This window comes from Ornithorhynchus anatinus, chromosome 8 (assembly GCF_004115215.2).
Source record: "Ornithorhynchus anatinus isolate Pmale09 chromosome 8, mOrnAna1.pri.v4, whole genome shotgun sequence".
NCBI classification, from domain to species: Eukaryota; Metazoa; Chordata; class Mammalia; order Monotremata; family Ornithorhynchidae; genus Ornithorhynchus; species Ornithorhynchus anatinus.
In genome coordinates, this window is record NC_041735.1 from 7,227,387 (window position 1) to 7,241,565 (window position 14,179).

The 14,179-nt window shown below is 47.9% G+C and overlaps 1 protein-coding gene across 1 annotated transcript in view; it reads right to left on the reverse strand.

Annotated features, from left to right (window-relative positions):
* Positions 1–14,179, reverse strand: part of PREX1 (phosphatidylinositol-3,4,5-trisphosphate dependent Rac exchange factor 1) — a gene marked incomplete at its 5' end in the record, with an annotated part of 189,410 nt that overhangs the window by 52,279 nt on the left and 122,952 nt on the right. Inside the window, 4 exons of the mRNA XM_039912880.1 lie at positions 2,329–2,429; positions 7,005–7,152; positions 12,130–12,279; positions 13,819–13,937. Coding sequence (XP_039768814.1) covers positions 2,329–2,429; positions 7,005–7,152; positions 12,130–12,279; positions 13,819–13,937 — 518 coding nt within the window. The remainder of the gene's footprint in view (positions 1–2,328; positions 2,430–7,004; positions 7,153–12,129; positions 12,280–13,818; positions 13,938–14,179) is intronic.

The following is a 14,179-nucleotide window of genomic DNA, read 5'->3' on the forward strand; positions in this document are numbered from 1 at the left end:
GCTTAACAAATACTATAAAGAAAATTTTTAAATCAAACAATTGAGCTCTTTCTGTGTGCAGAGCACTTTATTAAGGGTGAGGGAGAGTACAATATAACAGAGTTCCCACTGACTTTTTAATAAGTCCAGGGCAACATGAAGGCACAGAAGAAAATACCCAAACGGAAGGCTGTGTGTGGATCTGTACACAAAGACAAGGCCAGCACGCGTAGGCTCCTATGTGGAAGCCTACATATCCTGGGGTAAAGACGGAGGAAGTGCGTGACAGTGTGGGCCTGGGACAGATGAAAGCCTCTGGCAGAGTTTTGCTGCTGACATCCGCACTCCAGTCAGAAGGGTTATCCTGTGCTTTAATGAACAGAAGATAAAGGGTTTCCATTTCCTAATGCTGTTATAATCATCTGGCAACAGCACTTGTAAGCTCTAACAGAGAAAGGCAGTGCTAATGTAATCAAATAACTCCCCCTTGAAATTGGATTCGGAGAGAGAGATTGCCGGGCGAAGCGGACAGACCAGTGCCAGCTTAGATTCCGCTTAATGGACGGGGAACTTGGCCTGGTTTCTTTGTTTTGAGTTTCCAGTCGCCACCAGCTGGTGTCTAGGAAATGGGGCACCTGCTGGGGACGCAACAGGAAACTCGGGGACTGGGGCTGCTTCCTCCCGGTGGGCAGGTACGGGAAAATGAAGGAGGAGGACAGGCCCTGGGTTAATCCCGGCCAGCTCAACTCCAGGCAGCTCATTAACAACTGCTCGTATTATTCCACGCGGGAGGCCTCTAGGAGGATCGACTGGAAAGGTGGAGGATGAGCACGTAGCTAAAGACAGACCCATCCCTTATTTCATTTCATTTTTTGGTATTTGCTAAGCGCTTACTGTGTGTCGAGTACCGTTCTAAGTTCCGGGGTAGATACAATGTGATCAGGTTGAAAGTAATCAGGTTGAACACTGTGGGGCTCATGGTCTTAGTCCCCATTTTACAGATGACCTAACTGAGGCACAGAGTAGTAAAGTGACTTTTTGAAGCAGATAAGTGGCAGAGCCAGAATCAGAACCCAGGTTCTTCTGACTCCCAGGCCTGTGCTCTAATCACTAGACCACGCGGCTTTTCATTATATATTTTTATAAACCTGTAGGCCACATTGTTTCTCATGATATTATTGTTAGAAACCACCGAGCCATGCTGCTTCTCACTATATATTATTATTAGAAACCACTAGGCCACACCGCTTCTCATGATATATTATAATGAATGTGTGAGCAGAGCGATCCATAGCTGCGTCACTGGGGACAAATTCGGACATCACAGAAACCCACCAGCGACACAGGGCAGTTGGGGAATACAGCACAGTGACCGTGGGGCGGCAGCCCAGATGGTGGTGGAGGAAGTCTGGTGCCGAGAGTTGGCAGTGGTGGCCTGGAGGGCAGTCGCAAAATGGCTGTTGTCGGTAAAGAGGAAGTGGCTGGGCCAGTGCGGAGCTATAGCAGAGGCAGCAGGGAAACCTGATCTTGACCGGAGCAGGAGGAGCAAGGGACAGGAAGGGGGACCGGGAGACCCTAGGTTAAGCCGATCTGTGGATATGAGACCAGTCAGTCAGTCGATCGTATTTATTGAGTGCTTACCGTGTGCGGAACACTGAACTAAGCACTTGGGAGAGTATTGGACAGAGAGGCTCCGTCGGGCTGGGGGCCATCGCCCCGAATGGGGTGCCCGGAGATACCATTCTGAAGAAAAATTCCCTTCCTGAGATGCATGGGAAGTCACACATCACAGAGGTGTGAGGAGTGACGTGATGCGGTTTCGCAGATTCATTTGGCGGAAGTCCGCCCCATTCTCGTCAAATCCGCTCAAATCTGTGGCGGGGGACGTTCGGGTTACCCTGGCTCTCTACTTCCTCCATGTCCACCGCCACCCTGGTCCCTCTGAGCACAAGCCCTGCTGCCAAATCGTGGAACTCAGCAGTAAGCGTGGTGGCGACTGGGCACTTAAAATGAAAAAGCCAGTTCTAAACATGCCAAATCCATATCAGACCTAGTTCAGATCAGCTGAACCCCAGGTGACTGGTCACCCTTATCGCTGGTTCTGCTGTTTTCTCTCTCTGTCCCCGGCTCTCGGGGGTGTGGGAAAGCAGGTCAGTCGATCAATCAATCAACTGCACTTATTGAGGGTTTACTGTGTTCAGAGAACTGTACTAAGTCCTTGGGAGAGTACAATAGAACAGAGTCGACAGACACGTTTCCTGCCTACGACAAGCTTAAAGTCTGGAGGGGCTCACAGATCTAAGGCTTCGGAGCAGGAAAATGAAAATCGTCTCATAAGCGAGAACTCACCATGGTGGATGATCCCATTTTCCAGCAGGGCTTGTCCCAAGTTGACCCCTTCCTCTGTTTTGCTGATCTCCCCGATCTCGATGAGCCAGGCTACAAACTCACTGTGGGAGGGAATCGGAGAAACCAGTAATCAATCAATCAATCAACCAATGGTACTTATTGAGCATTTGCTATGTGTGGAGCACATCCTAAGCACCTCAGAGAGCTCAATAAAATAAGAGCTGATAGACACGATCCCTGCCTACGAGGAGCTTGCAATTCAAGTCGCTTCCAAAGCAGCAGATCAAAAAGCACCTGCAACCTGTCAAGGGGGTTCTGTCCCCGGAGCATTTTTACTGAGCACTGCTTCTGAGCACTGTTCTGGTTACCTGACTAAAGAGCACCAACTTCTACCTGGTAGCCATTACCATGTGCTAGGAATGCGCTATGAGGACTTGGGGACTTTGTCGAGAAAAGAATGTAATGAAGGTTTGGGTTTTCCGCTCCTTTCTGTCACTCCTCCTCCTTAGCATCATTTCCACAAACATTCAACAGTATTTATTAAGCACCTACCACGTGAAGAACACTGTATCGGGCACCTGGGAAGCAGCACGGCCTAATAGATGGAGCATGGGCCTGGGAGTCAGAAGGGCCTGGGTTCTAATCCCAACTCTGCCACCTATCTGATTTGGGACTTTGAGGAAGTCACTTAACTTCTGTCTCAGTTACCTCATCTGTAAAATGGGGATTGAGACGGTGAACTCCACGTGGGACATGGAATGTGACCACCCTCTTTAGCTTGGATCTACACCAGAGCTTAGTACAGTGCCTGGCACGTAGTAAGCATTTAACACCAGACAAGAAAAGAAAAAAAGCAGCTAAGGGAAGTCCATATATCCAAGTTAAAAGATCCAGTAATAATAATAATGTTGGTATTTGTTAAGCGCTTACTATGTGCAGAGGACTGTTCTAGGCGCTGGGGTAGATACAGGGTAATCAGGTTGTCCCACGTGAGGCTCACAGTTAAATACTCACCCCTGCATCCTTACTGAAACACAGGGAATAAAAAATTGATGATTCCCAGAAATGAGTTAGATGCTCTCTATCTGCTCCTTCTGGGCAGGGGACGTGTCATTTTGTTATTCCATCCCCTCTCAAGTGCCTAGTACAGAGTATCCCAACAGGTGGACGCTCAGCAAACACTACCATAATTACTCTCTGCACTGGGAATCGGTATGTGAAATAGGCTGCTGGTGGTCCTTAATTGAGCTCCTTGTGGGCCGGGATCATGTCTACCAGCTTCCTTATACTATACTTACCCAAGCGCTTAGTACAGTGTTCTACACCCAGTAAGTGCTCAGTAAGTACGATCGATTGACTAAAGGGGAAGGAGACTTGGAAATATGAATTTGGTGGATCGCTTTCAGGATCCAGCACCGGCTCTTGGTTTAATTTAAAAGAAAGGCACTGCCTGAACCAAGTCAGGGGAATTGGCTGCCCCCTGAGCAGGTTGCTTTGGAGGAGGGGGCAGAAGCAATGTCTGTTGGGAAAAGAGCTGGGCATCACCAAACCTAAGGCCAGGGGTTGATGGGGCACGGCCCGACTGCTGGCTTCACCAAGGCTCACCCCAAAAATGTGTTATTTTCAGATGACGGGGCAAAAATAAATACTTCAAAGCGGGACAGGGTACAAGAAATCTGGGTTCTACAAAAGCTGGCTGCTTTTATTTATTCTGCTTATCGAGACCAGAATTCCCACCTCCAGGTCAGGCTTCGATAGTTATCTTCAGGCTTTTTGCACTGAGCAGAGTCCGACTCATCTGAAAGTAGTGTTTGTGTTTTGGACTGAACTGGGCCAGACAGGGAAAATAAAGACATTCGATTCCCGGGGAAGCTCCCAGACGCTGGACACGACGGGAAAACGTGAAAGAAATCACGTCACCTCCCCATCCATCTCCCCACCCAATGCCCCCAGCTTTTCCAGAGATCCATAAAGGCAGGGAGAGAGATTCAGCAGACAGTTGTGTGGGAGACCAGATGGTCCACGCCCAAGGACAGGAGACCTAATGTCCAGCTGCCCACATGTCGTACCGAAGTGTGCCAACGTCTGGAATCCATCAACCACCCTTGGTCCCAGGAGGGACCGATCACAAGCCGCCTTAAATGGGAATTCCAAGTCGTGCTAACCCGACGCTCGGCAATGCTGTGTCTGTCTGGCTCTGAGGGTGGCCCTCGTGATGAGTGCTTCCTCTCTGACGTGGTCCGTCTGGCTTCATTCAGAAGGAACAGGAAGTCCCTTTACGAGCCCGGTGAAATTGGGATCACCGCAAAGCAGGGAAATATTTCCATGTGGACGATCTCGTCCCCCTGAGATGAGAAACACCCAGAATTTCTTCGTGTTTTCAGCAACTGGACCCTGGCCAGGGAACCGCTGGTGAGTCAATGCCTGGGAACGGGCTTGAGGAGTTTCGAGGAAGGCCCGTCTTCACTTTGCGCAAGGAGGAGAGGTGATTCAGTGAATTCGGCTCCTTCAGCGGAAGTAGCGGAGCCGAACGGAAAGAGCAGAGCAGGAGACTAGGAGGCAGGAGATGAGGGCTCTAGTCCCAGCTCCATCCACTGACCTGCTGCGTGAACTTGGGCGAATCTAACCCCTCTGGGCCCTGGTTTCCTCACTTAAACAATAGCGGTAGCTGTCTGTACCCCCCAACCTCTTCATTATAAGCCCTGCCTGGAAAAAGGTTGGAATCCAATCTGATTATAATTCATCAACCACAGCAAAGAGCTCTTAATAAAAGCTGTAAAAATAAGGCTGATCATGATTACGGAGGTAGTTCCTTAACTGGGTCTATCTGAGATGCATGGGGTTTCCCCTGTGTAGTTTGTGGGGTGTCTCTGGTAATGTTCATTCATAAGGTCATGTGGAAACAGGGAGGAAGGAGCATGGCCTAGTGGATAGAGCAGGGGCCTGGGAGTCAAAAGGACCTAGGTTCTAATCCCAGTTCCCCCACTTGTCTGCTGTGTGACTTAGGGTTGGTTTTAACAACCCTTGGGGAGTCAATTTCTGCATCACCACTTCTCCATCCAAAAACCACTGTCTCCAACCGTTTCATCCCACCGCTGGGGAAAAAGTAGCTGTGATAAACCTTAAACATATTTTCCCATGTAGAAAAGTTGCTGAGTCTTGCTCTCAGTTCATCCACTGCCTCTCCAAACTCTTCTCAAGAGCGTCCAGAGATGCCATCTCTTAGGCCTAAAAGACTCTAGGGTTAAGATCTCCCTCCCGGCCAATTAAGATGACCACCAGATGCAATGCAATCTGTTCAAAAATCAAACCGTCCAGAAGTTTGAGCTATCGATTGCCTCGACATTATCATTTGGCCATTGAAAAATCAATCATCCACCTGGCCCTGGACTACTTGTTCCAGAAGGATCTGGACTGGAGCAAGAGATTCCACCTAGGCAGAGTGGGGCCGGGCTGAGTGGAGCCATATCCATTGCAATAGAGTTGACTGGTCCAGCTGGAAGTGGTCTGGCCATTTGGAACCTGTCCACATCTAGGTGGAGTGAACTGATGTGGACAACCCGTGCCTCTCTCTAGAATGCAAGCTCAGTGAGGGCAGGGAATTTACTGAGCACAATGAGGGCTCAGTAAATAGAGTTGACTGATCAATTGATCTGCATGGAGGCAGAACCCTGCCCAGTTTTGGAAGACTTGCGGGGTGGCTCTTTTTTTCTTCCACCTCTGACCCCCTGGGAGAAGAGGAGGGAGAGGCTGTGCCCAGCTTGCTCTGGACTGATTCCTGGCTCGGTCTGTCGACGATTGGTTTAGAGGCACTTCATCTGATGAGTTAAAAATGAATTAAATGGCTTCAGTGCCCTTTCTTGGTCATTAGTTGACCATTAAATCCTACTCATACTTAGACTGGGAGCCTCATGTGGGACAGGGACTATGTCCAACCTGATTACCTTATATCTATCTCAGTCCTTAGAACGGTCCTTGGCACATAGTAAGTGCTTAACAAGTACCATAATGTAGTAGTTGTTGGGTCATCAGAAATTTGTTCTAGAATGATTCTAGAGAAGCAGTGCGGCCTAATGGATAAAGCATGGGCCTTGGAATCAGAAGGACCTGGGTTCTAAACGCAGCTCCACCACACGTGTGCTGTGTGATCTTGGGCGTCACTTCACGTCTCTGTGCTTCAGTTACCTCATCTGTAAAATGGGAATTTAGACTGTGAGTCCCATGAGGGACAAGTGATTAGCTTGTATCTGCCCCAGTGCTTACTGAATAGTAAGTGTAAGTGCTTAACAAATACCCTAAATTTTATATATAAATTTTAAATATATATATATATATATTCTCCCGGCAGTTGTCTCTGGGGCACTGAATTAAACAATCAGTGGTAATTACGAATGCTTTCTGGGTGCAGAGCACACTAAGCGCTTGAGAGAGTACAATATAACAGAGTTGGAAGACATGTTCCCTCCCTACAATGAGCTAACAGTCAAGAGGGGAAATGGAAAAAAAAATGGAAAAAAAATGATTAATTTGAACCTTTTACCCACCTACTGGTGGGGAAAACCTTTTAATAAAGTTCATCAAACCAAAACTGATCGAGAACCACAGTGGATCTTGGGACAAACCTCCCTCCACTCACTTACAGCAAGGAGGATTTCCAAAGAGACCGAGCCACTTACTTGCCCAAAAAGCACTTGGGAACCGTGCTTAATTTCCTTCTCCTGTCTTTGATGAGGTTCACTTTCTTGCTCATCATCTTATGATAGAGTTTCTCCCCTTTCTCCGCAATCATGACGTAGGCATCCCTCTCCATCCCCAGCTTCAGACCTGAAAAACAAAGCCAAACGCCCCACGGGGTTAAGATCGGGATGGGGCATGCTCACAGAAGTGTGGTCTACATCCCCCCCGAGTCGCTGCCAGAGGAGTGTCAATCAGTATTTATTGAGCACTTTCTGTACACAGAGCACTGTGCTAAGCACTTGGGAGAGTACAATATTACAAAGTAACAGATACATTCCCTGCCCGCAGGAAGAAGTCACCACCCGTCTCCAGGGAGGTTTCCTTTGGTTTCCTTTAGAGAAGCAGCGTGGCTCAGTGGAAAGAGCACGGGCTGGGGAGTCAGAGATCATGGGTTCAAATCCCGGCTCTGCCACCTGGGTCAGCTCTGTGACTTTGGGCAAGTCACTTGACTTCTCTGGGCCTCAGTTCCCTCATCTGTAAAATGTGGATTAAGACTGTGAGCCCCACGTGGGACAACCTGATCACCTTGTATCCTCCCCATTGCTTAGAACAGTGCTTTGCACATAGTTAGCACTTAACAAATACCAACATTATTATTGTTATTATTTGGTCCCATTTGAAATTCACTCACTCAAGTGAACAACCAGAAACTCTACCCCTTTTAGGACTAAATCCTTTGAACTTGTGCCTCATCTTGCAGTACTGCCCACGCTTTTTATTGGGAGGAATAGGAGGAAAAGAAGCTGGCAAAGAGAAGAGGGGATACGGGTGCTGGTAGTAGTAATATTTATTGAGCACCTAGTGGGTGCAATGCGCTGTGCTAAGCGTACTAAGACCTGGTGGGCTCCAAGCCCGCAAGGAGCTGATGCTGTAAAGGGGATGCAGGCATAAAAAGATTTACAAATAGAATAGTTAAAATAAATAATAATATACAATTTCAATGTCCACCTTTTTTTAATGATATTTGTTAAACATTTATGTCCCTCTTTCAACCTATAAAGCATTCCTAAGGTCACATCTCCTCCAAGAGGCCTTCTCCGATGGAAGCCCTCTTTTCTCCGCTCGCTCTCCCTCCTGTGTCATCCATGCGCTTCGATCTGTGACCTTTGGACATTTGATATTTGCCCCATCCTCAACCTGACAGCACTTCCATACATATCTTTAAATTATATATTATAAATGACTTATTTATTCATATTAATGTGTCTCCCCCTCAGACTGGAAGGTCACTGGGGGCAAGGAATGTGTCCGCTAATTCTGTTGTATTGTGCTCGCCCAAGCGCTTACCGCACTGCTCTGCACAGAATAAGTGCTTAATAAATGCAAGTGATTGATTGATGCAACAAGTACTATTCTAAGCGCTGGGGTAGATACAAATTAGTCAGGTTGGGCACAGTCCCCATCCCACATGGGGCTCACAGTGTAAGTAGGAGGGAGAGCCGGTACGGAATCCTCATTTTACAGCTGAGGAAACTTGAGGCACAGAGAAATTAAGTGACTTGCCCAAGGTCACCCAGCAGCCAAGCGGAGAAACCGGGATTGGAACCCAGGTCCTCCGCTCCGACGTTTGGGCTCTTTCCACTAAGCCACACGGCTTCCACCTGCGTGGAAACCTTTGGCATGGGGGCAGATTTTGCCCAACTCTGACTACAAGTCAAGGGTAGGGGTTCCTCTGAAAACGTGACAGAAGAGGGGGCTCAGCGAAGGAAACAGGTCAGAACTGAATTCGCCTGAACAAGGAATCCAAAATCAATATATCAATCATATTTACCGGGAACTTACTGTGTTCAAAGACTTGCAAAGAGTCACAGTGCTGCTAGGAGGACTTGCGACAAAGAGGTGTGACACCGGAAACCTCCAGGGCCTTGGAGGTAAAAGACGGTCTCGTTTAAATGCCCTTCACATCGACTTAAACCACTTCACCTGCTCACACCCTGTAAGGTCTCAAAGGGCATTTTCCGGAGCTGGGATCCTGATAGAATTTGGTGTACACTATGTCCAAGATGGAGACATACAAATGGAACCCAGGTAGATGTAGATGTAGATGTATTTAAAAAAAAAAAAACTACCAGGAAATTGCTCAACTATTCCCCAAGAAACATGAGACTCTAGTCAATCGATGAGAGGAGAAAGCCGGGAAGATCTGCTGAGATCAATGAGAGAGTTGCGTTTGAAGCAGCCGCCAGGCTAATGCTCTCCCATCCCCTGGCGGGGTTGGACATGTCATTCCACATCATCTCATGTGCCTGCTGAAAACCCTGGTTCGGACAGATTGCTTTCAGAAACCTCTCCCCGCTCCCTGCTGCCTTTATCCGCTTCCTACCTCTCAACACAAAGGCTCTGGACCTCTGAAGTTGACTAAATTGTGCTTCTGCAAGAATAATTATTATACTTTTGGCTAAACGCTTTGCCAAGCACTGGCCTTGGCATTGGAGTAGATATTATAATAATAATAATAATTATGGTATTTGGTAAGCGCTTACTGTGTACCAGGCACCGTACTAAGCACTGTGATAGATACAAGCAAAGCAGGTTGGACCAGTCCCTATCCCACGGGGGACTCACAGTCTTAATCCCCATTTTCCAGATGAGGTAACTGAGGCAGAGAGAAGTAAAGTGACTTGCCCAAGGTCACACAGCAGGCACGTGGCAGAGCCGGGACTCTGACCCAGATAATACAATCAGATCAGACGTAGTCCCTGTCCCACACGGGGCTCACGGTCTAATACGGAGGGAGAATCCTATTGAATCCCCATTTTCCAGATAAAGAAACTGAGACAGAGAGAAGTTAAGGGATTTGACCCAGGACAGGTTCTTAGGGGGGAAGATAATAATAATAATGTTGGTATTTGTTAAGCGCTTACTAGGTGCAGAGCACTGTTCTAAGCGCTGGGGTAGACATAGGGGAATCAGGTTGTCCCACGTGGGGCTCACAGTCTTCATCCCCATTTTACAGATGAGGTAACTGAGGCCCAGAGAAGTTAAGTGACTTGCCCACAGCCACACAGCTGACGAGTGGCAGAGCGGGGATTCGAACCCAAGACCTCTGGCTCCCAAGCCCATGCTGTTTCCACTGAGCCACGCTGCTTCTCTAAGATCACTGTGTGGAGTTCTCTCTGGTCGTGATGACTCTGGAAGCGGCCCAAAATGTCCTGTGATCCCCGCCACTCCAGCGTCCCAGGCGTCTCCCTGCGGCTACTGTAAATATTGTACCTATTTATAAATATTTATGGGGCTACGGAGCTGCTCGCCTCATCCATCCTACTATACCGTGAACTCTTGGGGAGCAGGGACTGTGTCCTTCCCTGACCTACTCCCTCGGCACCTAAAGGAGTCGAAGCACTAACACTTCCCCAAAGGCTGGTTCAGGTATTTGATCTTCTCTCTTGCCTCTCCTTGGAACGTGAGTCTCTTCTCTTAGGTATTTTTTCCTGCTATTTGCTTACTAGACTGTGAGGTCGTGCTGGGCAGGGAATGTGTCTGTCATTATATCATAGTAATAATAGTAATAATGACGGTACTTGTTAAGCGCTTACTATGTGCCACGCACTGGGGTAGATAAGTGGTAATCAAGTTGTCCCACGGGGTGCTCAAATAATGACAATAATAATGTTGGTATTCGTTAAGTGCTTACTATGTGCAAAGCACTGTTCTAAGCGCTGGGGAGGATACAAGGTGATCGGGTTGTTTCACGTGGGGCTCACAGTCTTCATCCCCATTTTACAGAAGAGGGAACGGAGGCACAGAGAAGTTAGGTGACTTGCCCAAGGTCACCCAGCAGACAAGCGGCAGAGCGGCGATTAGAACCCACGTCCTCTGACTCCCAGGTCCCTGCTCTTGCTACTAAGCCACACCACTCTCCCACGTGCTTAGGACAGTGCTTTGCAGGCGGTAAGCGCTCAATAAATGCTATTGAATAAATGAATGCCAGCACTGTACTAAGTGCTAGAGTAGATCAAAGCCCCCAGATCTCTATTTACACGTAAAAGACCCCAACGGAGACAGCCAAGCTTCCTTAAATACGAAGGAGAGCACCTACCCCATGATTAGGGGAGTACAATTCATCAGAGTTGGTAGACAGGATCCTTGACCCCAAGGAGCTTATAGTGAAGTGGGGGAGACCAACATTAAAATAAATAACAGACCGGGAAACAGCGGAGCATGAGGACATGCACGTAAGTGTTAAGGGTCTGGGAGTGTAACAAAGCATCAAAGTGCTTAAGGGGGCTTTGGGCCTAGGGGAGGGGGAAGAGAATCCAAGGGATTAAGGGGTACAAACCCAACCAAGTGCCTCGTTTACCAACCAAGAGCAGTGCTCGGCACATAGTAAGCGCTTAACAAATACCATCTTCACAATTAGTATTAGAAGCAGCGCGGCTCAGTGGAAAGAGCCCGGGCTGGGGAGTCAGAGGTCATGGGTTCGAATCCCAGATCTACCACTTGTCAGCTGTGTGACTGTGGGCGAGTCACTTCACTTCTCTGTGCCTCAGTTCCCTCATCTGTAAAATGGAGATTAAGACTGGGAGCCTCACGTGGGACCACCTGATTACCCTGTATCTACCCCAGCGCTTAGAACAGTGCTCTGCACATAGTAAGCGCTTCACAAATACCAACATTATTATTATTATTATTATTAAAGTACTTTAATTCCCACTGTGCTTTCATATTACTCGAGAGGGTGAGCCCCACATAATAATAATTTTGGTATTTGTTAAACGTTTATATGTGCCACGTACTGGTCTAAGCGTCGGGTAGATACAAGGTAATCAGATTGTCCCACGTGGGGCTCACAGTCTTAATCCCCATTTTCCAGATGAGGTAACTGAGGCACAGAGAAGTTAGGTGACTTGCCCAAAGTCACACAGCTGATAAGTGGCAGAGCCGGGATTAGAACCCACGACCTCTGACTCCCAGCCTCTTTCCACTGAGCCACGCTGCTTCTCATGAGACATGGGACAGGAACTGTTCCAACCTAGTTGTGCTGTATCTGCTCCAGCGTTTAGCACAGGGTCTGTGGCAAGGAGCTGGGGCTGAGCCCTGAGGAAGAGTTTTTCAGTCACTTACTCTCCCTCTGCTCCCGCTCCTTGATAATCGCATCCAGCCACTTCTGTTTGTCCTCTGCCGTCTTGGCCATGCAGACGAACCACTTGTTTTTGGCCGTGTTGTGGATCTTCCAGCCGTTCGTCACCGTGTACCCGTTGCTGTGGTAATCCGCTGCAAGGGGACCCCGAAGCAGAATACAGTCGATGAGCCGTGGGGACGAAGGAAAGGGAAAGAATAGCGGAGGGGAACGTTGGACAAAAGGTGGGGAAAAGGAACGTCGGCGACAGAAAAACTCTCAATTAGTCATTTTAATCGAGGGGGAAGTGATAATGAGCTCCTTGTGGGCAGGGAATGTCATTGTTTATTGTTGCACTTTCCCAAGTGCTTAGTACAGTGCTCTGCACGCAGCAAGTGCTTAATAAATACTACTGAACGAATGAATGGTAGAATGATCCAAAAATACAGAGCAGATATAAAATGGTGGTGGCCAGTTGCATTTGTTATGTTGTACTCTCCCATGCGTTTAGTACAGAACTCTACACACAGTAAGAGCTCAGTAAATACAGATGATTCATTTGTTCATTCAATCATATTTATTTGAGCGCTTACTGCATATAGAACCCTGTACTATGTGCTTGGGAGAGTATAATATCACAAAAAAACAGACATTCCCAGCCCACACTGAGCTTACAGTCTAGAAGAGTTGGATGGGTCAAGAAATCAATTAGTGGCATTTATTGAGCACTTACTGTGTGCAGGGCACTGTACTAAGCTCTTGGGAGAGTACAATATAGCAATAAACAGACATTCCCTGCCCACAGTGAGCTTACAGTCTAAAGGGGATAGATTGATTGGGTCAAGAAATCAAGCAATGGTATTTATGGAGCACTTCCTGTGTAGAGCATTGTACTAAGTGCTTGGGAGAGTATAATACAAGAGAGTTGGAAGTCAAGTTCCCTGTCCACAATGAACTTAGAGTCTAGAGGGGTCCTGACCGGGAGTGAGGAAAGGAGGATCTAGGACCTTCCTGGTTGCTGTGGGGGTGGAAGTACGGGGAGGCCTGGTCATGCTTGGAGCCATCAGATGGGAGAAGATGAAAAATAAACCAGGTCCTCTGAGGGTGAAACCTGAGCTGCTCTAATCCTGGCTCTACCTTGGGCAAATCACTTCACTTCTCTGAGCCTCAGTTCCCTCATCTGTAAAATGGGGTTTAAGGGTGTGAGCCGTATGTGGAACATGGACTGTGCCCAACCTGATTACCCGGTATCTACCCCAGCACTTAGTGCCTGGCTCACAGTGAGCGCTTAAAAAATACCATTTTTTAAAAAAAAGAGGGGCTCCTCCGAAACACCCGATAGTCGAAAGGCGATCTACTCAAGACTGCCAGTAGAACTCGAGCAACACGCACACCCCAACGGTGAGGTCTCCCCCAGCCTTCGGAGAAAAGCGTTTCTGGGATACTCCATGCCTTGGTCTCCGAGCCTAGAAACTTTGTTCCTTTCCAGGAGGAAGGCATTAAGAGAAACCAATTTTGCACCTGCGCTCCTGGAATTCCATCAAAGTCCTCTCCTCCAACACTCTGTTGTTGTTTTAATTCTAAGGAAGCACGTGGCGGGCGAAGGAGAAGGTGGCAGAGAAGGTATGGCGGGGAGGTAGAGGACAAGCGGTTGGCAGCAAGTGGGGGAAAACTGGCCACCCTGAGGAGATTACCTGTGCCATCTTCCACATTCTCTACCTCCATCACTTCTGTGTTGATTCGGCCTCTGAAGATATAAAGGGATCCGTTGATGGATTTGGTCCTTTTGGTTGATTTTTTGCTCCCGGTGACTCTGCAATGGACCGGGCAAAGAACAGTCAGCATCTCTTCCTAAACCTGCATCTCTTACTGCCCTCTAATCAGAAAACTGGAGGCCGCTCATTGGTCATTAGAAATGTTTGGGAGCCATTTCATTTCTCACTTAATTGGGCCCATTCGTCTCACAGTCAAGATAGAAAACCAATCATTCATTCGAGTGCAATTTTTGAGCACTTACTGTGGGTAAAGCACTTACTAAGCACTTGAGACCACCAA